Consider the following 26908-nt stretch of genomic DNA (forward strand, 5'->3'; position numbering starts at 1 on the left):
TTTAGTAGTTTTATTCAAAGTTTTATTTTGTAGAGAGTGTAAGGTAGAATCTGAAGTAGTGTTATTCCTTGTGTTGATTTTGCTCTTGTCAAATGTCAACTGTATGAGAATTCCACCACACCAGTGAAAATACTACTTAAATTGCTCAGGAATAAGTATCTTTCTGAGCCCTTGAGCTTCTATATTGTTTATATCTTTCTTCCTTGACTTCCATACATTCATAAGTTAGTTTTGTATAATCTTACTCTTACTATATTATAAATGCGAAGGATTGAATGGATGTTTGTTAGAGTTTGTAGCCTAAAAGGCTGAACAGACTTAATTGAAATTTGACTCTGGAAGAACACAGGCTACTTACTTTCGTTTTTTAATTCCACGCGGTCTGAGCCGCGGGCGAAAACTAGTGAGGTAAATAAAAGACAGTGTCAATTTAATTTTTTTATTATAAAAATAAATTAAAAACTTTGTCTATGTGGAGCTTAGGCCATAATTAATAATAGCTTCCAAAGCTAACCAATGCCAAACTAGCTTATTTCATACTAATTTCCTACAATTATATACACAATTTGATCAAATTCATTTTAAAATAAATTAGTAAGGCAGTGCTATTACAATTGGTTATTGATTAAGAATCTAAAAATGTTGCTATGTGCAATATATTTGAAAATTTAATAAAATTACAAAGGAATGAATAAGAGCGGGTAGTTTAAGGAAAACATAATCGATAGTACAGAATGGTATAATTTATCTCTTTGCTTTGCAATGTTTGATCCATTTAGGGCCTGTCCTGCCACTGACTGATAGAGACTCAGATAGCTTAAAAATCATGTCACTGTTAGATAAGGTAACAAAATCCGATTATTATCAGACAATTTACAATTTGGCGGGAAAGGACTTTAATTTCATAATAGTATTCCTTGGTTCTAATGCATTTTTGTACATCTTTTATAAGTTGTTTAAATAAGTAGTTTTAAATAAGATTTGAAAGGGTTCGAATTGATTTAACGATTACAATGTTTAAAAATGTGACTTTTAGTACAAAATTTCATATATTTTGTATAGTAATTATGTGCTTTATAAGCAAGCATTTACGCATGTGCGCGAATAAAACTATCTAATAAATATAAAGCTGTTAATAATTAAGTTTTATTCATTATAATAAATAAAAACATTACTTCTGCAATTAAATTATATTTATTATTGTTTCTGAATTCACCGTTTCGAGGATTTTCAATGAATTGTTTTACGAGTATGTTTACATGTAGCCGTTAATTTTTAAAAATCATGAATTTTTGTCACAGTTAAAAATGTATTTTTGTATTTCAAGCATTATACTGATATGTTTTATGGATATGTAGACACAGTATAAATGAAACCATGTTAAAATCGTTATCTTTAAATTGATTTGTGAATTAAAAAATGCAAAAATATTACAATCACAGAATATGCTAAGCAAAATTTTATAATGGTACTACTAAGAAGTTTAAAATTTCAGCAAATCTGTGAATGTTTTTGTACTTAATTATAATTGTAAAATTACTACAAGCTTATTAATTATAAAAGTTGTTATTATTATCATTTAATATTCTGTTAATTACGAACACAACGCGCTTCGATAATAAATCACGCTATATGGGGCATGCTAAAAATATCCGAACGGAGAACGTCATGCTGTCATGTTGGCAAGGCCTATGACCTTGGAATGTCAAAATGTTTTTTCGTGTAATTTTTAAACAATTAAAGATTTTTTAATTCCTGTTAAAAAATGTAGAAAATATAAAATCAAAACGATATTGATAACAAGTTTTCTTTACACCTTGTACTAAACAATCGCACAACTGTCATGTGATTGTCGATTGTTTCGCAACCAATTTGGCGCTTTTTTTTCTACAATGCGCGTTTTGGCACATCAGTGTATGCAGAAATATTTGAGAGATAAAACTTCAAGACAATGTTATAATACATTTTTATTTACCTAAAAGGATATTTTTAGCACGACCTTTGTGGACAATCGTATTATTCTATAATTAGTTCTTTGGTCCATTTCTCACAACTTGTGCTGATGTTGACCAAGTGGTAAAGCGTTGTTGGTCCAAACACCAGTAATCTTATAAAGTTACCTTAAAAACATTAACAAAGCAACATTCGCATTACGACTTAACTATTATTCGATTGGCAATAATCGGCAATGTTCGTTTTATAAGCAAATCCACAGCTAATTATCTAATTTAATTTAAAAATTCTCGAATAGTGTTTAATAGAACTTACATAATAAATTATTGCATTACTTCAAACGTGTATAAGAAAACAACTCCATCTGTTGGGGATTTTAGAAATCCGGAAAAGTTAACTTTTTTTTTGACAAACGAGCAAGCGACCACCTGAATCCGCCAAAATGGCGGAGCGACCGCTGCCCGCATCCGCAATTGCAGATGCGTCGCCTACCCTAATGGACGGAGGAGACGCACATTAAGAGGATATTTTCCCTTCCTAAGCGTCTCCGCCGTCAAATCCCTTCCCATCCTTTCCTTAGATTTCCTTACATATGAAAAGGGTGTTAAGAGAAAGGGACTATAAAGGACTTTAAAGGGACTAATCAAGGCCGTGGCCTTGAGCCCTCTGCTAGAAAGTTTGTATGGGTTTGTAGAGCCCGGTGTAGCCGCACAAGCGAGCTCGTAGCGCCGTCACTATCATCGCCGCGCCCGACAAATCGTCCAACAAGTTGGCACACTCGCAGACCAACAAGTACATTTTATCGCCGTGCGCTGCAACAGACTTGTGCAATGCGATCTTCCTCATGCCGACAGTGTGAGGTAAATGTCTATACAACATCCTCGCCCCAGTCCAATACAACCAGTTCCTTTCGAATCGTTCACCGTCGTCGCCTTCGAACACCTGAAACGTAAAAACATCATTATACCGTCTCACATCTTAATATTCGATTTTCGAATTACATCTTACTTCTTAATAATATTATAAAGTGCGTTTAGATGAATGGATATTTATTAGAGTTTGTAGCCTAAACGGCTGAACGGATTTCAATGGAATTCAGTACAAATGTAAATGATAGTCTGGAAGAAAACATAGGCTAGTCACTTTTGTTTTTTTTTAAATGCCAAGCGTATGGAGTCGAGCGCGAAAGCTAGTATGTACAAAATTTACCCGACGTTCTTACAGTGAACGAAAACATCGTGATGCCGGCACATTACGGCGAAGAAATTCAAGGATATATGTGAAGTCAACCAACACGGAGTAGGCCAGTGTGTTTGACTATGGCCGAGTCACTCCTAACTTAGGGTAGACTCCGAGCCCATTAGTTGGGCACGAAGAGAACTGGTGATGATGAGACATCTTCCTCTCCTTAACCTACTCAAATGTGTATCTATGAGCAGATGCATTATGTTGTTATCCTTCAATTAGATGTATCAATCGTTATACCGGTAATCACTGGTACTTAGTCATCTAAAGCAATCCATCTATCTCTCAGACCTGTCCCTACTGATGTTATTCTACCTTCAGGGTCTGTCTTACCAAATTGTAAATTGTCTGATAGCAATCCAATATGTAAAACATGCGATGGAAATATCGGATATTGTTACCTTATCAGTGACGTCATTTTTATCTGAGTCTCTATCAGCCAGAATTGGAAAAGGGCTTAAGTATTTATTTAGTTTAAATATCGCATTTGATTTAAATGTCGCATTGTTCCGTTCACCTGTGAATAATTAAACGAAATACAGCTGTTTATTTCTCACCTTGTACACGCTAATAATAAAGCCGGTTGTTGGTGTGTGTGACTTCTTTGGACCACCGGCTAAATCGTTGAAAGGCGGTCGACAGATCATCGCAACTTCGCTGTACAAATCTAACGTATGCGCAGCTGAGTATCTGATCGTCTTCGGGTCGAATTTACTCAATGATGCACCTCTTAGGTTATTATAAAATAACAATGGATCCGTTTGTGTTGTGTTTATAACGTAATAAGATATGAAAGGGAACTCTGAATTCTTCTCCATATTGGCTAGTAGCATTCCTCCGACGGCGGTATTCGCTTGAGCAATATCACTGAGTAACTCTCCCGCGGCCATTTTCTGTTTAATTAAAGGTTTAGCTAGTGGAGATTCTAAAATAGGTTCTATAGGTTCCAAGGGACTCATCAAATGTGCTAATATGCATAACTTCGGGTCCGCTATTTCTAAGATGCTGAGGGAATTTTGTGTTGTTTTTGTTGTTATGCCCTTCTCCGGTGTAGGGGGAGGGACTGGCAGCTGAAAAATATAATTTAACATTAATATACAATCATACTAATATTATAAATGCGAAAATTTAGATGGATGGATGTTTGTTAGAGTTTGCAGCGTAAACTGCTGAACGGATTTCGATGAAATTTAGTACAGATGTAAAAGATAATCTGGAAGAATACATAGGCTACTCACTTTTGTTTTTTTAATTCCACGCGGACGGAGTCGCGGACAAAAGCTAGTATTTAAATTCTTTAAAGATGTCATGCTTAGAATGTAGAGTCAAGAAGGTGCGTTCCTCGTGACGTGAGATCTGCAGGTTTTGTAATAGATATGAGCTAATGAAGATTTTATGGTCCTGTTCTTTTAAGCATGTAGAATATATTCTCTCAAATAAAGGTACATACCGGTACACCGTCAGGCAGGAATCTGTCAAGAGCGTGTGCTGGTATAACGAAGCAGTCTTTCTCTAGCGTGGCGAGTGAGACGGGCGCCGCGCGGCGGTGCTCCGACGTGGGTCGCTCCCAGCGTAGCAACGATACCCCCGGCTCCCGCGTCACCAGCGGCTGCGGGGGCTCCGTATCTGGCCCCGAGCCCCCGCCCAGCACTGGACCACATCGCTCTGTAACAGAAACACAACTGACTTAGAAGAAACTCGCAGTTGACACGTAGAACACTGATTAGGCGACGTTGGAACTATCGTGTGTGTGAAGCTAAGACACATTCGGTTATGCCCCATTAAGACAATTCGAGGATATAACAATTACAGAGCTTAAGGGAAGTGATTGATTTTCCGGTAAGACATTTAAATATACGACATTTGTTACTGGCAGTGGTGTCCCATGAAATTTCATTATTGTCATCAGATGAAGAAAAGGTATGTCATGCTCCTAGGGTGTCCTCTTCTCCACGGGTAATTAAGACAATCACTAATAAACATTACAATAATAAACTCACATGAAAACAAACAAGTTTTGTTTATTCACTGTTTAATAATTCACACAGAATACGGATTATAGTCGACGGCAACTTTTTGATAAACAGTATCCATGTATCTATCCAATTTGCCGACATATTTGTGGTTATTTATTTTATAAGTTGTTTTCTGTACGCAATTTATAAATTACCATCTCAAGACTGAGTTGTCTCAAGGTTAAAATACAGCTATGATCATTCATATAGGGTTCAAGATCGTATTCATAGTATTTTGTTTCGTAGAGCGATAAAATGTATGTGGCGTGTTGTTTCTTAGCACGCACATTTTATACATGGCTATTAGCAAAGTTATTTCGTGTAAATTAACTGTAGATGTTACCACAAGGTTAATACGACGTAAACAAGAGTTTTAAACAAGAGAACAGAGAAATAGGGATGTAGATATTAAAACTTTTTTTGTCAAATAAAAAGAAATAGAGCATGTTCCAAATTATGCGAAATAGAACCTCATAAATGGGTTTTTATACTTTTAGAGCTCGTATGAAATAGAATGATTAAAATTTGAATCCAGTAGCGTTGTTTTGTAAACTTGTACTGGGTGTTATTTATCAAAACCTTTAGACAATCACCCACTTACTTTGGGTACTAAAACTCTTTAGTGTACCTTGCCATCCTGATCCAATAGATTCTCGATAACCTAGAACAAAACATCGGCTACTTCGATTAATATTCCAAATTGTACAAAGAAAAAGTCATCAAGGATTTGTTCAAATAAGTGTGATGTATTTGTGTGGTTTTGAGTTAATTTATAGACACGCCAGTTAAAACATCCGTCTGGAAGAGATATTAATAGTTTCACACTTGACTTTAAAGATAAGTGTTTGACGTCATATATAAAAACTATTTTTTTAAAACAGAATTATTTTTTTCATTTTATGTGGAAATTTGCGAGCAGGTCGTCTAATGGCAACATCAACGCTTATTTTATAGACAATTCCAGTAATTGTGATCCCAAAAACAAAAACATAGCCATCAAATCACTTTGGGGGAATAATTGCAAAATTCATAGACGTTATATAAAATTGCCAGCGAAAGAGATAATCTATTTGTTACAAACAACAAAACAGTGCACAATACATTCTTTTCTATATTATCTTTGTTATACACAACTGCATTTTATTGTATCTAGTTGTTTCTTGCCACAACTGTCGTGTTATTCACAAACATCACGTAGTTACCTGAATCAGTATATTGCGCGCTTGTCCTCGGCGCGGAGAAGAACAGATGAGTCCTATAGTGATGCTCCTCCATACAGAACCTATCGCTGCGCTCGCGCCGCTTCGCGTTCCTGCCTGCCCCCAGCGCCCCCCGCGCTTTACCCCCGCCCCCACCTCCGCCACTACTCGCCTTCTCACCGCTGAAGTTCTTGCGAAACATCAAATTCATTTTGGAAGCTTGCCGAAGTTCCTTTTCACTCGCACTTGTATAATCCTATGTTTTCTATTTCACTCTCACTGTCTAATATTTAGTCTAACGCTAATTAGTGGATAAGTTCAGTGTGTCCACTTTTAGAATTACGGTCCGCTGCACCCGGTTTAATGCGCTCGCGACGCCATCTAACTTTGTGGTAAAGTTTGTAACTAATTTTTTAAAATATTGGCTACTAAAATACATTATTTAGTCTTAGAAATAAAGAACTAATTTACACTGTATTTAGTATTAATCTTAGTTTTAATTGATGCAATATGATAAAAACAATAAACATAATTGTCATTCCAAGCTAAATAGATCTGGGTCATTACCATAACATGGTCAGCTGATTGTACTTTTTCCGCCATTTTGTTTTTTGATTTTATTCCCGAGCAGCTTATAAAAATATAAATGCGCTTCTAACATTATTTTTTAAGTGTATTATGATTGAATATAAGTAAAATATAATATTTTCTGTAAAGAATCAGTTATGTCGTCAACATAAGCCTTGGAGCGAGAATGTACAATATTAGAAAAATCGATTACTTCTTTGAAATATAGATGGAGTAGTTAAGTGAACCAGACATCTGTCGTATAGAAAAGATTGACATAGATAAATATTATTGTGTATTTTGTGTTGAACTAATGAGGCATTTTCTTGAAAATGTTTCCGAAAATAAAATAGTTATGACTTTTTTCTAAGGTATTGGATAGCTTTATTTTATAACCTTAAGATGACCGCAATTATTTGGCATTAACCGATAAGGCCCAATCATCACAAATGTTAGTTGCAAGAACTTTGGAACGGCAGCTTATTTTTCCGCCTCATTACCTACCGCCTTTTACCACGTAAATGGCAAGATTTGGCCTACTTCTTTGTACTAAATAGGGTTTTACATAAGTTTTTGGTTCAAGTAGTGGTTAATGAAGTGTGCCTGATAAAAATTGATAGCAAGTTTGCATGATCGTTACTATTGTATAATTTAAAAAGGCGCCAAGCATTCTCTAGATACGGAATACGGATTCTCTAAACGGTTTGTTATTTTTTTACTTCCTACTAAGGTTTGTTTTACTTCTAAAAACTTTTACCTTTTTAATGTAATTGGATTTAAAACATGTTACGAGGTTTGCAATGAGAAAAAATAGGTGAATCGCGAAAAGGATGGGTGGAGGGGAGAAACACGCAGTAACGAATGCTGCTTTCATACTGAATAAGTGAAGCTTTAAAACGTTCGTTAAAACATTTTATTTCCATAAAGTAAAACGGTTTTGATGCCAGTAAAACTGTTGCCATACTAGAAAATACTTGTAGCGAATATTTTAACTGTGATATTAACAAATAATCATAGTGGCATGAAAAATACGAATGAGATATTCCGAAATTAAAATGTTAATGAGTTTGTTTTGAACTGCGTAATATACTAGCTTTCGCCCGCAACTCCGAATGAAATAAATACAAAACAAATAGCCTATATGTGGGCCAAATTTTAGTTGGGGCTACAAACTCTAACAAACATCCATCCCAACTTTTATATTTATAATATTAGTAAGATAAGATTGGAATCTAAAGAATAAAGGAAACCCTCCTTTTGCAGTTTTAGTAAGTTATGAACCAATTAATAATCAGACGAAAAGCAAATTTTAAATATGTATGAGGCGAAATAAATATTAAAGTTGCAGAATTATGTTTAGTACCTAAGCTGAAATCCCTAAGGAGCGTAGGTAATTTCTTAGGGCTGTACACACAAGTAGATAAGTGCGGGTCGATTATGTAATGTACTACAGCCGTTTCTCTGTAATTGAACATTCATTTAGGGGTGTAGGTTATAAGAGATAGCGATATATTCGAGATAGTATTAAGTTTCTTTTATCTTAAGGACGAAATCGCTTCATCTTATGATATGGACTAAAAAGCCCCAAGCCGAATTCTCCCAGTGGGAAACTCGTAAACTGTTGATTTAGGAAGCCGGCACGTAAGCCACTGTAACATTTTAGTAATGAATTTACCCCCAGGTTTTATTTCCTATATTTATTGCAAACATCACTAATACCAAGTTTTCACTATGCTAGTAATTTACTTAAGTATTGAGTAATTTCGTAGCTATGATATAAGTGTTCGCACTACTATGACAACAGAATGTGAGTCGAGTTTTGCTAAATAAGTCATCATTTACAGACGTCTTCGGATAAAACGAGACGTTCGGATATGTTTAGCAGTTTAGTGACTCGTAGGTTCATGTGACCTAGGCAAATGCCTAATTTAGGTACAATATTAAATCGACTAAAATACAAACATAGTGCGAACTACCCACAAAGTTTTTTGAATATTTTATTAGGATTATTCCTATATAGCATTATAAAATTCATATAAAAGGAACATAACTACCGTTCATAAACGTAGGTTATTTTAGAAGAAAGATTTAATTGAGTCTGTAACCATAACTGCTGAACGGACTACGATGAAATGTAGCATAGATGTAGAGGATAGTTTGTAAGAACACATAGGCTATACAACAGCTAGTGTCTTCGATCACCAGCTCACTATACGTCCCCACCGAGGTGGAGCCTATCCTAAGTAAAGGGTGACTAGGCCATAGTCAACCACGCTGGCCAAGTGCGGGTTGGTTGACTTCACACATATCTTTGAATTTCCTTGCCGATATGGCAGGCATCACGATGTTTTCCTTCACCGTAAGAACGTCGGGTAAATTATGTACATATGAAAATTCGAAAAATCGAAAATCACATTGGTACTTGGCGGGATTCGAACACAAGACGTGTAGATTACAAGTCAAGTGCTTAAACCACTGAGCCACCGACGCTCTAGTGTCTACTATTCGGCATTGTGTATGTTAATATTGTCAGCTTGTTAACAAGGTCACCACGTAATAGTTAACAATAACTTAACTGTGACAGACAGTTAACAGAGGGTTCAATTACGAAACTGTCTAATAGTTTGGATTGGATTACATTTAATATCTGAAACCGATTTGGAAAGCTACAAATCGACTTAATTAAAACAGTTACCAATTAGTTCGGACGACGTACTAATTTAGTGTTGGAGAAGTTACTCTTTTAGATTCAACTAGCTTTCTCCCGCGACTCCGTCCGTGTGGAATTAACAAAAACAAAAGTAAGTACCCTATGTGTTCTTCCAGAATTTCCTCTAAATCCACACTAAATTTAATAGAAATCCGTTCAGCCGTTTAGGCTACAAACTCTAACAAACATCCATCCATCTAAACTTTCGCATTTATAATATTAGTATGATTATTTTGTATTGAATTTTTTATTAGAAAAGCTTTTGTTTTATAAAGTTTGACAGTCTTTATTGTGTATACATACAATAAATTTTTGAAGCGACATATAGTAATTTTAAAATAGTGACCGTTGTAACGAAAATATGTCAGTTTAGATTTTTTTCTTTTCTTGTGTCTGCAGTGAATTCGTCTTACAACACAATTTATTACAAAATATATACACAGTTATAAAGAATAGGTAGATTTCAGTTAAATAACAAAAGGATAAATTGAAAACATTTCTAAGATTTAATGAAGTATGCAAAACGCGACAAAAGAAAACTGTGCCCCTTACATACAATACCTAGGTATTGTCTAGGCTAAAACTAGACTACAATTTTATACGCAAACAGTCCTGACTCAAGGCAGGGTGTAGAATATTTATAAAGACGTCTACGTCCATATTGTGTAAAGTTCCCATACTAAAGAACGTTGACATTTAGATACTGGAAATACGTTTGTAAAGGTATATTATTTACTTTAATATTATAAATCTCAATAGTCTTAAAAATAAAACGCTTATCGGTTTTAGTAATCTAAGAATGTTAAGGAGGTTATTTATTTTATTTATTATTATTATTTTAACAGTGGTAGTGCCCGCTTTAACATCTTAGCACTGCAGGGCCGGCACGCCCGGTGTAATACCACGACCACACAGAAGACAGGCGTGAAATGGAAGCAATTCCGTGTTTCGTCTGATGAGTGTGGTGCCGGAGGCCTAATTTAAGTCCCTTTCTCTATACCACCCTTTTCTAATAAAGAGAGGATGGGAAGGGGAAGTGAATTTGACGATGGAGGAGATGCATAGGAAGGGGAAATATCCTCTTTATGTGCGTCTCCTCCTCCGTTGGATAAGGGTCAAGCGTCTGCAATTGCGGATGTCTATGGGCAGCCGTCGCTTCACCATTTTGGCGGATTCAGGTGGCCGCTTGCTCGTTTGCCACCTTATGTTATAAAAAAAAAATACTAATTTTATTTTCGATGTTTGACATTTTATTAACTAGATGGCAGTCAAGATGAACGACGTGAAGAGGAAAAGATGTTTTTTGAGATAAATTGTTAAAAAAAAATTAAAAAGAAGTAAAATAACGAGGTTTTTAATCCACGGGTCACAACTACATCTATTTAGTACACTTTTCATTGTAAGTTCTTTTTCTAATACATTCCGTGTTATTACGACCTTAAATTTTAAAAATCACATCTTAATTCCATTTTCATTCGATTATTATTGAACATGGCAAAAGAGTACCATAATAATGCTCTTAAGTATATTAAATTAGAATCTGTCGTCAACATTTTAATAGTCTATCAAATATATTCGATGTGAAAGTGATTTATGAGTTTAAGGCTCTACACAAACCTTGCGTGTGATTCTTACATTAGGAATATTTTGAATATGTAAATAGATTTTTCGATCAAAATTATTTAATGTTGATATCACACGTGAGAGTTAATGAGTATTTAACATACGTTGTTTATTTCATACAGAAAGGAATTTATTAGTTTTTTGTTCGAGTTTTAAAATTGTTAAAAAAGGGCAACATTCAATTATTAAGAATAGAGTTATTTGTTACATAATCTATGGTATCTGTTGCGGGTCAAAATGTAAGTAATGTAAGTTCCTTTATAAGAAATAAAAGTTTAAAAATATATACAAAACAATCTGTTGCAATTCCCTTCTACGAACAAAAATGACATAATCTACAAATTCAAATCTTAGCTTTTCAATTAATTAATATTCAGTAGTATAAACATGTATTTATATAAGTGTACCTTATAGTAACGAAACCTATACACTAAATAAAACTAAAAAGGAGACAGATAAGTATCATTTAATTATCATTTAAGTATCATTATAGTTTCAAAGTTTTTATAATGTTATCAAACTGCAGAATTCTTCACGTTCAGAGCGTGTGCACATCTTTGAATAAATTATCGCACATTTAGTCGCGGTTTGATTCCTATAAGCTTATATGAAGGTCACACTACTCGATTTTTAACTATGCAACTAAACAAGTGAATTGGCAGCGAAACAATCGACAATCGCACACCAATTTCGATATAGTTTTAGTCAAAGATGTACGCAATTTCTAAAGAAACGAATAGTTTTAAACAAAATACGACCACAGATAAGTAAAAAGAATTAACAAAAGTGCTGTATTTTCCTTTGAAAAACTTTGAAACTATAATGAGATGCATCCTTGAGTTCGCAAGGAACAGTTTTTATAATCCTAGTTTGAATGTAGGACGCTCCTTCAATCCCTGCGCTTGTATCCTCATTACGGTCAAGGAAATGCTTGTTACAAATGTTTACTTGCTTTTTTACTAAGAAAGTAAATAAATACGGTCCTTTATTTATTATTTTATGTAATACTAGCTGTTCCCATGCGACTTCATCCGCATGAAATTATAAAAATTTCATTTTTTTGTTCACATTTGTCAAATTATCAATTGCAAATGTCAAAATAACATGACATGATGTCAAATCATGGCAACCTTGCTTCCTTGATGTTGGCAACAACTTATGGTCTCTTTCCCACATTAGGGTTTTTATCCAAAATATTTACCCCTAAGTTTAACGGCGTGAAAATATAAAGCCTAAAGCGTGTCGTAAGTGTAGGGCTTTTAATTAAAAAAAGAGTTATTCGCAAACATGCTGAGTTTGCTGACATCTTAGGCAACAAAGAAGTGTGTTTAGCTTTATTATAATAGTATAGATATAGATTTAATGGATTTCGGATATGTAGACTTAAAATTCAAATATAAAGGTAGAGATTGATTGATTATATGGAACTTTGTAATCTGCTTTCCTTCCTTTATATGCAGATTCAATCTGAGTTTTGCTGTAATTCAATTGCTAAGTTTTAATGGCGTTAGATATCGTTTTATGTATGTGAAAACTTTATTAGTTATTTTACGATGAGAATCTAAGAGAAGAATGTTTTTATAAAAAGTTAAAAGTATTGTATCTGTTAAGATAAATGTTCATATTTAATTTTTTCATCATTTCATATAAATATTGTTAAAAAATAACAGTTAACAACAGTGGTAGTGCCCGCTTTAACATCTTAGTACTGTAGCCGGCACGCCCGGTGTAATACCACAACCACATAGAAGACAGGCGTGAAATGGAAACAATTCCGTGTTTCGTCTGATGAGTGTGGTGCCGGAGGCCTAATTTAAGTCCCTTTCTCTTTACCACCCTTTTCTTATAAAAAGAGGATGGGAAGAGGAAGTGGATTTGACAGTGGAGGAGATGCATAAGAAGGGGAAATATCCTCTTTATGTGCGTATCCTCCTCCGTCTGATAAGGGTAGGCAACGCATCTGCAATTACGGATGTCTATGGGCAGCGGTCACTTCGCCATTTTGGCGATTTCAGGTGGCCGTTTGCTCGTTTGCCACCTTATTTTATAAAAAAATAAAAGTTAAGATTTTTTTAGTTACATTTTTTGTTGTTCATTTGATTTGTATACTATGTTTTTCTTTATTTTATTGTGATTTTCTTGCTAATATGTAGAAATGATTAATAGGCGCGGCGCCTATAAACCACGTAAGTGGTTTGGCTGGTATGACTTATGTCTTATTTATGTATTACATTTTGGAAATCTATACTATTATAATAAAGCGTAAACACACACTACTTTGTGGCGTGAGATGTCAGCAATTACAGCTTATTTTTGAATAATTATTTTTTTAATAAAAAGCCCTACACTCACGTCACGCTTTACGCTATATATTTTCACGCCGTTAAAGTTAGGGGTAAATATTTTGGATAAAAACCCTGATGTCGGAAAGAGCAAGATTGCCAAGTTTTGTCATGTCATGTCATTTTGACATGCTATTGATAATTTGACAAATGTAAACAATGAAATGAAATATTTCTCTTTCTATGTGGATGAAGTCGCATGGGAACAGCTAGTAAAGAAATAAAAAAAATAAGCTATTTTACACTTCAATAGTAGTTAGAGTTGGAATTAGACTGTTAAAGAGTTTAAATATTTAGCACAAAGGATACCGGACTATAGCCAAGCACGTGTACGACGTGACTCGTCTGATCCACGAAGAAAGTATATTCAACAATTGGTAGTGCTATAATAAATTGCATTTTATACCTAAGTAGATTATCGATACGAATAAAATAACACTTCCAGCCTTTAAAAGAACTTGTAAATATTGAAATTAATCTTTCGATTAAAAAAAAAAACAAAAATGGGTAGCCTATGCTTTCTTCAAGTCTGTCCTCTACATCTACACCAAATTTCATTGAAATACGTTCTACCGTTTAGGCAACAAACTGTAACAAACATCCATCCATCTAAACTTTCGCATTTGTAATATTAGTAAAATGTTTTAGTACTAAAGGATAAAAACGCTTTATGGCTGTAAACCGTAAGAATGTAGATTTTTACCTACATGTTATCAAAAATCCAGAGGCAAACATCTATAGAATAATCTTTGATCAAATCATAGATTAGTACACCTTACATCGAATATTTTCGATACGATTCGTTTGTATTGAAAGGGAATCGATATTAGAATTTGTATGCATCTATACGTTTAGATGAAACATAAATCCTCTTCGAAACGAATTGGATGCTCGACTTTGGAAATAATCTTTTCAATTATCTTTGATACTTTCATACGAGCAATTTCAGTATCTTACAAAAAACGTTTAAGATTGGAATTTGTTATCAATCTACATTTATTTCAATGCATTTTTAAAAAACGTACACATTTCTTTATCTGTTAAAGGGTCAGTAATTTCTTGAATATTTTTTATTCGACGAAATATTATTTTTTTGTATCTCTATAGTCTGTGACCTTGAATGTTTGATAGCTTTGTTTTATGATGTGTTTTTTGAAAAGTAAACAAATATAAAAGCTTGTTTGTAATTTATGGATAGTAGAAACATTTAGGGATGGGTCAGTCAACACGGTAGGGTCACGCGATCGCTTTTTGTTTTGATTGCTAACTATTTATGTAACTGGGGCTTTGTTAGTTAAATGCGGATTCTTTGGTTCTTAATTTTTGCCCGACTGACAGTAGGGTAATCGATACTAATATTATAAAGAGATAAGATTTGTATTTTTATATGTATTGAAATAACTCAAAACCTAGACCGATTTCAAACATTTTTGCACCATTAAAAAGCTGTCATCAGTAAGCAACATTAGCTCTGTTTTACTATTTTAATTTCACAAATACGAAGGCGCGAGTATGCTAGTGTTGTAACAAGGTGTACTGTTTTTTAAGAAATCTATTTACAATAAGAAATATTGTAGAATTCCATATTACAAGATTTGACAGGAAAAGTATGAAATCCAAAATTCCAAACAAGACACAAATTGATGCTAGGAAAATTTTGTTTCTTGAATAGCCATTCAACAAACAAGAAGCTGAAGTTTCAGAGTTTGTAAATTCATTCGAATTTACGACCAAAGGGAAAGTTCACGTAAATTCTTTGAAAGTATAACTTTTACATTTAATTTCATTTTGCGATGAGTTTGGTAGCAAAAATCTATGTAGTAGTAAGTAGCCTGTGTGTTCTTCCAGACCATCCTCTAGATCTATGCCAAATCTGAACATTCCCATATATATTAGTCAGAAGATTTCAATCATGAACATTGTACACTTTATGCCACAAATATTGGTATCTCTGTAGTAGCTGTTAGTAAACTGGCCAGGTGTCATCAGTCGTAGGCACGTCGCCAACTCGGCCAATAAATGGATATGTCACCAACAATCTAAATGTCAACCTAAATGTGGACATTGGATTATTCTGACTCCAGATTCAACGAAATTCTGTAGTAGTTTCTTAATAGTATGCGTTTCGATATTTTTTAGGGTACTATGCGTAAATGTTATGTAATAGTGAGTATTTCCAAAACTTAACTAATCTGCTAATCATTTGAACACAGGCTGATAATAATTTTTTTTTAACTCCGCGCGGACAAAATCGTGACCAAGAGCAGGTCTACACTTCTTTACTATTAGAAAGAGGAATGATTTGTATTTTTCTATGTATTGAAATAACTTAAAAACTACTATGCTGATTAAATTTTTTTACACCATTAAAAAGCTACGTTATCAGCCAGTAACATAGGCTGTTTTTATTATTTTTTTAATATCACGCGGACGAAGTCTCGAGCAACAGCCAGTAACCTATAAAACGAATGATGTTATAAAAAAGCCACATGCTTAAATTTAACTAGATCTGTAAGTTTATAATCTTATTTCCTTCTCTTTAATGTTGTTTTTGTCTGCCATAACAATTCTGGTCGTAATAACGTCTAGTCGAGATAAATTTTAGCATCGTTTCTGATCAGAGAAATACAGATACGCAAAAACCTTGCTCTGGATAAGACAGTAATAAACTTTTATAATGGCTTTAATACTTGAAGATAAGATGCTTTTGCCTACCTTTTTGTCAATGATGCCAAGACATTGACGGTGTTTAGGTTTTAAATAAAAAAAATATTTGCAGAAAGTTTGACATTTCTCACTTAAAAATGTTATTTCTTCTTTTTCGCAAATGGCATTTAACCTAAAACTTCTTAGACAGACGGTTTTAATTTTTTCAGTTAAGTTTGAGTAACTAACTATGGGTGTGAAGGTTTTGGAGTTACAAATATTTTCTTTTGTATCATTTTTTTTTTATAACAGAAGAGGGCAAACGAGCGGCGGGAACACAGAGGTGGTCAAAGACGCCCACACCTCCGCAACACCAGAGGGTCTACAGATCCGTTGCCGGCCTTTGAGGATATTGTAGGCTCGCTTCGAAGGACCCTAAGTCGTACTAGTTTACTATATGCTTTAACTATTAATATAAATTTGTCAAATGTTTTCCTTAAATATGACCTAAAACCACGCTGTGAATACGTCTTCAAATATTTTGCTATAAAACTAGGAAAAAACTGTATGTTAAGGGTGTTTTTGTTGATTTTTTCATACTTTCCATTTGAATGTTTGTTTATTGTCTAGTCGTGTAAAGATATAAATATAAAAGATATTCAGGTATGGTCGCGTGTGGTTTGGGCTTGTCCGTCCGCTGCTGTTGGCACGCACGTCCTTCAAACTCTTTAATTATTTACGATGCTCATGAAAGGAATGCGGAATGATAATGCGGATTTTTACAACTACTGTATCCTTGACCTAAATCGATGTTATTAATCAAAATCATGGTTACCCTACCCTAAGATAGAGGTCATTAGACCTTCAAGGGCTTTCTCACAGTACGGTTGATTAATCTGTGATTTACTTATAAAAGTATGTCATTTTAACAACAACGTAAATCTACATTCGACAGAATGGCGCGCTTCTATACTAGTATTATAAAGAGGAAGATTTTTATTTTTTTTGTATTTGATCCACGTAAAAACTATTGGGCCGATTTCAAAATTTATTTCACCATTAGAAAGGTAATTTGTCTGTGAATAACATAGGCATTTAACATAACATTTTTATTATTTTTTAATTTCACGCGGACGAAATCGCGAGCAACAGCTAGTCCATACTTCTGAATGACATTGACAGATGTCATAGGGACGGGACATGCATGTCGATATTAGTGTTGTGCCGCTACTTTAGCGTTGTATCGTTTTATTAAAAAAAGTTAGTAGTTTTTTTTTTAATTAATTAAATTAAAGATGTATTTCGAGTCTCGTGAAAAGCTATTAAAACTTTTAACAAACGTCTATTTTAATATCTATAAAAAGATAATAAACATAACAGATTGAATGTTCTTTTTATATTTAAGTGTTCATTATCTGTGGCAGTTTATGAGGACGTTGGAAAGTCGTTGTCCAGCTTGTGGCATTTCCCTGACGCAGATAATTGGCACATCGCCAGGATATATTGAGACGATTTAAAAAATGTATGTATTATTTACCGCGCACACCTTGAGAGTGACACAAATCGAATTGGAAAACAAAGTTATAAATAACTATTATTGAGTTTTTATTCTATAATCTTACTAATATTATAAATGCGAAAGTTTAGATGAATGGATGTTTGTTAGCGTTTGTAGCCTAAACGGCTGAACGGATCTCCATGAAATTTGGCACAGGTTTAGAGCATAGTCTGGAAGAACACATAGGCTTCTTTTTATCCCGGGAATAGTTACGGTTCCCGTGGGATTCATTAATTTAGTTTTTTAATGTTTACTCGATCATTCTGCAACGGTTCAACATATCTTATTGAAATTTGGCACAGATATAAAACAAAGTCTGGAGTACACATGGGATAAGCTTCGTCCCCGAGAACCCGGGTCCCGAGGGATACGTAGCTTTTTATAATTTATATAACGTTCGTTTGTTTTCTAATACCACGCGGACGAAGTAGCGGGCAACACTCGTTTAATAATAAATTGATCAATTAACTTCATTAATATACGTCATATTTAATTTCAGTGTTTTACAAAATAATTGTTAGTTTTAGTATAATATTATTGGTTGCATGTTTAGAACGGCGATTAAAAAGATAATTCCCGCGCGGTATTATAAACACAAAGGTGGTGTCCGGCCGGATATCCGGCGCTCGTTAATTACACCCGGGTGTGTACGATATCCGGATAACAATCGTGATTGCATTGCTATATGAACTACTGTTATTTTAATAGATAAGCTTTCAGGATATTGAAAATAATTTTGTGACCATATTTTGTTTAAAAATGCGGATGTCTATAGGTAACGGTCGCTTTGCTCTTTCAGCGAATTCCGGTCTCTACTTGCTTGTTACTTAATACTATAAAAATGTGCTAATAAGACATGTTTACACAGTTTCGAAATTTAATCGAAGAAAACAAGCCGTCTTGTAAAAGAATTCGTTTAGATGCAATTTGACGATAATATAATTTTCCAAGATGATTTAAGAAAACTAAACGAACTATAAAAAAATAACATAAATAAAATAAGCTTTTATTGCTGCTCCTTAATTAAAGTAATGTTTTGAATTTACAATAACATGCTATCTCATATTTAGGAAGAATCTATGCGACAATCATAATGAAAACTAAAACAAACCAAAGGTTAAAATAAAGAAAATTTAAATATTAAAAACAAATAGTAAAATAAAATAATTAGTATTCATAATCATAAAAGTAATTGTCCACTTATTATCTACTTATCGGCAATCGGATACTTACTACTCCAAAGAAACAGCTTGTCTTTAGACAACGACCTCCTGGAAAGTGTTAGAGGAGGCCTTTGTCGAAAAATAGTATAATATATACTCTATACTATTATAATAAAGCGTAAACACACACTTCTTTGTTGCCTAAGATGTCAGCAATTACAGCATATTTTTGAATATTTTTTTTAATAAAAAGTCCTACACTTACATCATACTTTAGGCTATATATTTTCACGCCATTAGACTTAGGAGGTAAATATTTTGGAAAAACCCCAATGTGGGAAAGAAACCATAAGTTGCTGCCAACTTCAAAGAAGCAATGTTGCCATGGTTTGTCATCGTCATGTAATTTTGACATTTGCTATTGATAATTTGACAAATGTAAACAATAAAATAAAATTTTCATAATTTCATGCGGATGAAGCCGCACGCGAACAGCTAGTTTACTATAAAACAAGCACTATCTAAGTTATGAATACACTAAAAGTGTATAATTTCATCTATTGCAGAAAACTTGTAGATACCATTTATCTCCTAAAGCCGTCTAATGCCGAGTCGTAACTTTCTTGTTCCCATTAATCTAAGGTCCAAGTAAAGGATAACTTTGGACTTGCTTTGTTCCGAACACTTTTACACCAGTTCAAACTTACACATATCTAACTTTTGGTAAATAAAGATTAGTTATCTTAAGGTAAAGTGCTTTTAGGACTGACATCTCTTTAGACCACCGTTCTTTAGAACATCTTTATGTTGCTAGACTGGATTCTGCTTAGAAACGACAGACAGCGAAAACAATTTAGACACAATATACCACTTCAACCCAGTTCATTGTCCAGTAAAACATAGGCTAATGTCTTGTAGTGATAGCTTGTTTAAATGAGCTTTAAGAATTGCATTTTTTATTGTATTTATTATTATTTTTCGGGCGTCGGTGGCTCAGTTGTTAAGGCACTTGACATGTAATGTACAGGTCTTGGGTTCGAATCCCGCCATGTATCAATGTGACTTTCGATTTTTCGAATTTTCATATGTACATAATTTACCCGACGTTCCTACGGTGAAGAAAAACATAGTGATGCCTGCACATATCGGTGAAGAAATTCAAAGATATGTGTGAAGTCAACCAACCCGCACTTGGCCAGCGTGGTTGACTATGGCTTAGTCACCTTAACTGTACGTCGTACTGTTACCGTCGGTGGGGACGTATAGTGAGCTGGTGATGATGATGATGATTATTATTTTTAACTTATTAATAGAAGATCTTTTTCCAATTATTTATCGAAACGTTAATTTTTACTTTTAAGAAAACTTTTGTATTATTATTGGAGGGCTGAGTAACATTTTTGCTATACTTTGTTCGTTAGTTTTTCGGTCTGTGAATCCTAACTTTGTTGCTATTTCAAGTCAATCGACTCTACAACTTTATGGACCGCGGCACTACACTTTTATAACTGTGGTAAAAGTAACATGGAGTTTTATGGATTTCGTTTTGAACAATTTTACTTAAAACTTATCGTAAAGATAAAGTAAAGGGGCATTGGATTGCCAAAATGCAACTCACCAATTCTTTCTAACACCCTTTTATCGACGTTATTTTGAAAATTCATTAAAAAGACATTTATGTAATAATCATACTAATATTATAAATGCAAAAGTTTAGATGGATGGATGTTTGTTGGAGTTTGTAGCGTAAACGGCTAAACGGATCTAGATAAAATTTGGCATAGATGCAGTACATAATCTGGAAGAGTACATAGGCTACTTTCTTTTTTTTAATTCGGAGTTAATTCGGACGGAGTCGCGGGTAAAAGCTAGTCTTTGTAAAACTGAGAAGAAATATAATATTGTCGTAAAAACAAATAGAATTTGAAATTTGAAAAACAATATTTCAGTGCAAAATTTTAAACCAGCTATAAAGAAGCTCTCGTTCTAATCTAGTACAAGTCACCTGGGATTCCAATCCACAGAATTGTGGTATTCTTTGAATTCCATCGTATTGCCTTGGATTTCTATTATATTTTCAACGCATATTATTTTAAAGTTTATATTCCTTTGGCTAATAACGAACATTAGGATTTCTCGTTTTAATTACTCCCGCATAGATGGCGCTGTGTGTTTTTGAACACAGTTTCCCTAAAATTATACTCTTTCCAGTATTAACTGTCAACATTAATCAAGCACTTGTCGCATGTGGCTCTAATTTCCTTGCTACGTAACAAGCCTGTGGGAAACATTTTAAATTAAATACTTTATTAACATTTTAAATCTGTCGCCAGATTTGTAAATCAGGAAAAATAATTTTCTAATTATTCATTAAATGAAAGAGTTTTATATTTTAGATATTTATTTCTTTTTGACCGACTTCCCAAAAGAAGGAGGTACTCAATTCGTCTGCACGTTTTTTTTTATGTGTGTTACGGCATAACTCCGCCACTAGTGGACCGATTTTGATAATTCATTTTTTATCCGAAAGGTAATGCTTGCAGGTGGGTCCCATTTTTTTGTTTGATTTTTGGAGTCAAAGACTACGACGTAGTTAAATAATTTAGCTCAAAATGAACAAGAAGAAAGATAAACAAGAAGCAAAATGCTGGAAAAGGAAATGAATTAATATGAAAGTGTTGCCATGTTAAAAAATCTAAGATTGCACAGACTGTATAAAATTACATGTTCAATATATATTGAATACTACTATTCGCGTTGGGGTAATTTTGACTAAGTGTAGAAGTTTCAAGCCAAAAGATTGTTTTTGTTTGCTAATAATTCCTTTATTTTACTAAAATATTACATCAACGGTACAACTAGTTCCTTCTGACGTGTGTAATGTCATCATGACAGTTTGTTTTTTTTTATTACCATAGACACTAAGCTCTGCCTGAACAAATATTTATACTCCTCTTGTGAACTAAACTATACATAACCTCAAATTGTTACATTTTTTTACTTAAAGGAATGCTAATAATCCTTTTAATACTTCGATTGCCACTTATTCGATAAATTGTAACATTACGTACCATATTCTTTTTTAATTTATTCCTCTAATTTCCAGAAAAAGTTCACGACTGAAAATTGAAATAACTCTAAGAAATAGTTATCGTAAATTACAACAATTCTGATTAAGAATATTCTTGAGTTTGAACCCAGAGCATTAGGGTTAAATTCATCTTTAATAATTTATTTGAAACGTCGATTATTTTCATGATAAATTACTCTAATATTGATACCGCGACCATTTTTCATTCGTCTATTGTAGTCAGTTGTTCGAACAAGCACTTCGTCTGCTATCGTCTTTCGAATTTTGCAAATTCATTGTTAAAAAACTAGCATTTACTACAAAAAGGAATATATCTATAGATATAAATTGGGATTCTTTCTTAACCTTTTACCCATAACTCGATAGTGTTCAGTGACGTACAACTAATTTTAAAAAATGTATTTCATTCACATCACCTCATTAATTTTTTATATCCAAAAATGTGATTAAAAAGAGTTTTTTGCTACAAAACTCCTTAGAATTAAAGGTTAAATATCACTAACTAACAAAAATTTTATTAAAAAAAAAAAAAAAGACAGAAATATGAACGTCAAAGAAAATTACTTAAAAAACCTCACACGTGAGAATTCTCAAAATCTAATTTATTAATCATATCATACTTCATACTAATATTATAATTGCAAAAGTTTAGATGGATGGATGGATGGATGTTTGTTAGAGTTTGTATCCTCTAACAAACATCCATCACAACGGATTTCGATGAAATTTGACATAGACATAGAAGATAGTCTGGAAGAACACATAGGCTACTCACTTTTGTTTTTTTTTAATTCTACGCAGACAGAGCTGCGGGCGACAGCTAGTACAGACATAATATAACTTAGTAAATACTGGTCCATTTTATTACAACTGTAATAAAGCTCAGAAATAATACATTTCACAAAGCGTAGAGTTGAAAGAGTCCGAGTTATGTTTTTTCATAATTCGGTCACGGCTAGCTCGACTACAAATTGTACTAAAACGTACCATAATCTACTTACAATTCATATCGACCGAACAACGAATAGTTTTATGTTACAAAAACTTTCAAAGTTAAGATTTCTTTGTGACTGGCCACTATTTGCCTTGAAGGCATTTAGATTCAAAGTGCTTGAGGTGGTCAAGCGCAGATGGCGCTTAGCCTAAATCTCGTTTATGAGTAACTAAGCTCGAGGTCTCTCTCAGGAGCCTCGGCAGGAGCTGTTACTTCGTTATTATTACGGGATTGAGAGGCCACCGAGCTCTTAGATCGCTTCGGTGTACGCTCCATAGAGTTAAGAAGATAAATATTAATTGTATGGTAATAGAGATGGGCAGTATCGGCAAAAGTGTAGAGCATAGGACCGCTTATTAATTGGGACAGAAACAAAGTCAACAAATAACAGTCTTAATAAACTAGGGGGTTTAGAACCTACCAAATATGATTAAAAAACGGGTGCCTAGATACGTCACCTAAGTATCGCTAAAATACTGGCCACGGGTCTGTCTAAACATTAGTAAAATTTTTGTTTTCATACCATCGTAGTGCAGTGGGAACCCACGGATTACCGTTATACATTAGTATATAACTACAGCACCCTAATTATGTTTATTTTAAACTAACCGTTGCCCGCGACTTCTTCCACGCAATATGAAGACAAAAAAGTAGCCTATAATACGCCCGTCTGTCAGCTACCCTTCAGTGACAGTCCGGTCGAAATGGGTTCAGCCGTTTCGGAGTTTATCACACAAACGCGGCTTGCGGGCATACAGACAGACAAGACATTTTTAAATGCGATTTTTGTTATCAGCAACGAAAATACATCATCTTACCGGAATCTGAATTATTTTTTTCGGATATTACAGACACTCCAATTTTATTAAACGTATAGATAGAATGTCTTATAGAATCAACGTCGAGTATTTATATCTTGGTAATAATCGTAGTAAAATAAAGAAAAAAAGTGAATATTTTCTACGAAGACTCGCTCTAGTTTTGGTCCAGCGCCAACTGATTACATTATGTGTAGATAATATGTCTCCGAGATACTCACAGCGATTTAGAAAACTTATTTATATGTAAATATACATTTACAAGTAATGTAACTATACTTACTTACTTACTTACTATGCTGTAGTGCGTTTTGTTGCAATACAAAAAAATTAACAATAAACTTTGTAAACTATTTAAAAATCTTTTAATACTTTGTAATTTAAAATATTTTTATACTAGCTATCGCCCGCGACTACGTCCGTGTAAAATTAAAAAATAAGAGTGAGTAGCCTATGTGTTCTTCCAGACTATCCTCTACATCTATACCAAATTTCATCGAAATCTGTTCAACCGTTTAGGCTACAAACTCTAACAAACATCCATCCATATAGACTTTCTTTTAAAATTTCTGAAAATTTTGCAACAATTTTGCAAACTAATGGAAACAAAACTATTGTTTTTGTACAATTTCACTTTCGCAGTACTTACATCACGGAATACTCTTAAGCTCCCTAAATGTATTCTGGCGACACGCCAAAATAACAACGTCAACAATAACTACACTAAAAGCAAATATAAAAAACTCTTGATAAATCATCACAAAAAGAAACACGGAACCTTTTTTCTTAATCTATACTATTATAATAAAGCGTAAACACACACTTCTTTGTTGCCTAAGATGTCAGCAATTACATCATATTTTTGAATAATTATTTTTGTTACAAAAAGCCGTACACTTACGTCCCGCTTTAGGCTATATATTTTTACGCTATTACCTTAGGGGGTAAATATTTTGAATAATAACCCTAATGTGGGAAAGAGACCATAAGTTGCTGCCAACATCAAGAAAGCAAGGTTGCCAAAGTTGGTCGTGACATGTCATTTTGATATTTGCTATCGATAATTTGACTAATGTAAACAATAATATAAAATTTTCATAATTTCATGCGGATGAAGCCGCACGGGAACAGCTAGTTCTTACTAAAAAGCGAGACCAAACGCTTTGATTCCTATGAGCGTATATGGAGGTGCACTACTCGATTTTTAGTTGTGCAACTAAACAGTTGAATTGGCTGCGAAACAATCGACAATCGCACATTTGTGGCAAAGCCTATATAATCTCCAATAGGTAGTTAACCATTGTAAACAATATCGATGTTATGCTTTAACCTTAATAAGGGCAAAATGAGTCATTACAAGAAAGAATTATTTTTCTAGCTCTACGATTTATTGCCGGACGTGTTCTGAATTCTGTACAGCTACAATTGTTGCTACACCGTAGACTCTTATTATAAAAAACTTCGTAGTGGTAGCTGCAGAATTATTAAATAGTCGAGTCAACTAGGAAGCATGATATAAAACTTAAATTGTCACATGAGTTAATAAAGAAAAGTTCAACCAATTTTAAAATTATTATTCAATGAATAATATTATAAAGAGGCAAGATTTGTATTTTTGTATGTAATTCACGTAAAAACTACTAGGCCGATTTCAAAAATTCTTTCACCATTAAAAAGCTACGTTATCAGTGGCTAACATAGGCTTTATTTTGTATTCTTTTCTTAATTTCACGCGGGCAAAGTCGCGAGCAACAGCTAGTGGAATTATAAACAACAATTTAGGAAGACTTTATTAAAATTCTAAAAGACACAAAGTTGTACACATTAATGACAAAGCAAACTAAGACGATAGTAAAATCTAACTTACAAAGTAGTTAACTTTCGCACTTCTAGATGCTTTAATAAGTTAACTGACCCACAAACCCGTATTATTAATAAGATATTACTCAGAAATGTAATTAATTTCTATATTGCATGTTCCACAGCAATAACAACAGTTCCCACGGCGCCGCACTGGAGACTTCGGTATATTGTTTTACTATAAAATGTCAATCAAAATACAATGAATCAGTAAAATTGATGTCAACAAAAAGAAGAATATATTACTGTTATTTGCAGAATTAAATAGAATTCAAATTAATACACGTAAAGTAATGTAATGCTAGAAATTTAGATCGTTTTTCAGCATCATGTAAATTTCCAAGGTGCTTTTCTTATGTTTATCTTTATCCAAACACAATTAGTCATCGTAGTTACTAATATTATAAATGCAAAAGAATGGATAGACGGATGTTTGTTAGAGTTTGTAGCCTAAACTGCTGAACGGATCTCGATGAAATTTGGTATAGATGTAGAGCATAGTCTAGAAGAACAGATGGGGTACTTACATTCTTTGTTAATTCTATAAGGACGGAATCTAGTAACATAATATATATTTTATATAGAAATTGTCATATAACAAATCGAAGTATTTATAGTTTTATTAATTTCAACAATTGCTTTCTACACAAGTTTCAAAACTTGTCTGAAAGTTGCGCTTGCCGCTAATGGCCCGGCGTGCGAACTAAACGAAAGATTATCGAAGCGTGGAACTTGTCGCTAACATACCGAATTGCAGCGCATTTAGAACTTTTAATTAGTTTATAGCATATTCGTAATAATACCTTTAAAGTAACTAATGAATTTATATGATTATCATATCTATTTATCTTAGTTTTATATCGAAACGAAGTGATTGATTAAATAGGGGACTTAATCTCATCATATTCACCTTTCACGCAATCCGATATGCTTTACGACATTTCAACATTTTGTAAACATTAAATGGATCATTTTTAAAATCTAAACTTTCCTTTGAAACTCTCGCCCGCGACTCCGTCCGCGTGATATTAAAAAAACAAAATAAACTTTTTAATAAAAAAACAAAACCGACTTCCAAACAAAATACACGAAAAACAAAACAAAATGCACTAAAAACAAAACAA

The 26908-nt window shown here is 33.6% G+C and overlaps 1 protein-coding gene across 5 annotated transcripts in view; it reads right to left on the minus strand.

Moving 5' to 3' along the window:
* Positions 1 to 2577: 2577 nt before the first annotated feature.
* The window catches only part of LOC106105802, a 34494-nt gene continuing 10163 nt past the window's right edge, over positions 2578 to 26908 (minus strand). For 2 of the 5 annotated variants that reach the window (XM_013286249.1, XM_013286250.1), the window contains exons 2-6: positions 6416 to 6797; positions 5815 to 5874; positions 4649 to 4863; positions 3756 to 4268; positions 2578 to 2895 (exon numbers count right to left, since the gene is read on the minus strand). In XM_013286249.1, coding sequence (XP_013141703.1) covers positions 2623 to 2895; positions 3756 to 4268; positions 4649 to 4863; positions 5815 to 5874; positions 6416 to 6623 — 1269 coding nt within the window. In that variant the 5' untranslated portion in view covers positions 6624 to 6797 and the 3' untranslated portion in view covers positions 2578 to 2622. Of the gene's footprint in view, positions 2896 to 3755; positions 4269 to 4648; positions 4864 to 5814; positions 5875 to 6415; positions 6914 to 26908 lie in introns of those variants that run through there. The other 3 variants (XM_013286251.1, XM_013286252.1, XM_013286253.1) reach the window with 3 other exon arrangements.

This window comes from Papilio polytes, unplaced genomic scaffold (genome assembly GCF_000836215.1).
Source record: "Papilio polytes unplaced genomic scaffold, Ppol_1.0 DF822733.1, whole genome shotgun sequence".
NCBI lineage: Eukaryota > Metazoa > Arthropoda > Insecta > Lepidoptera > Papilionidae > Papilio > Papilio polytes.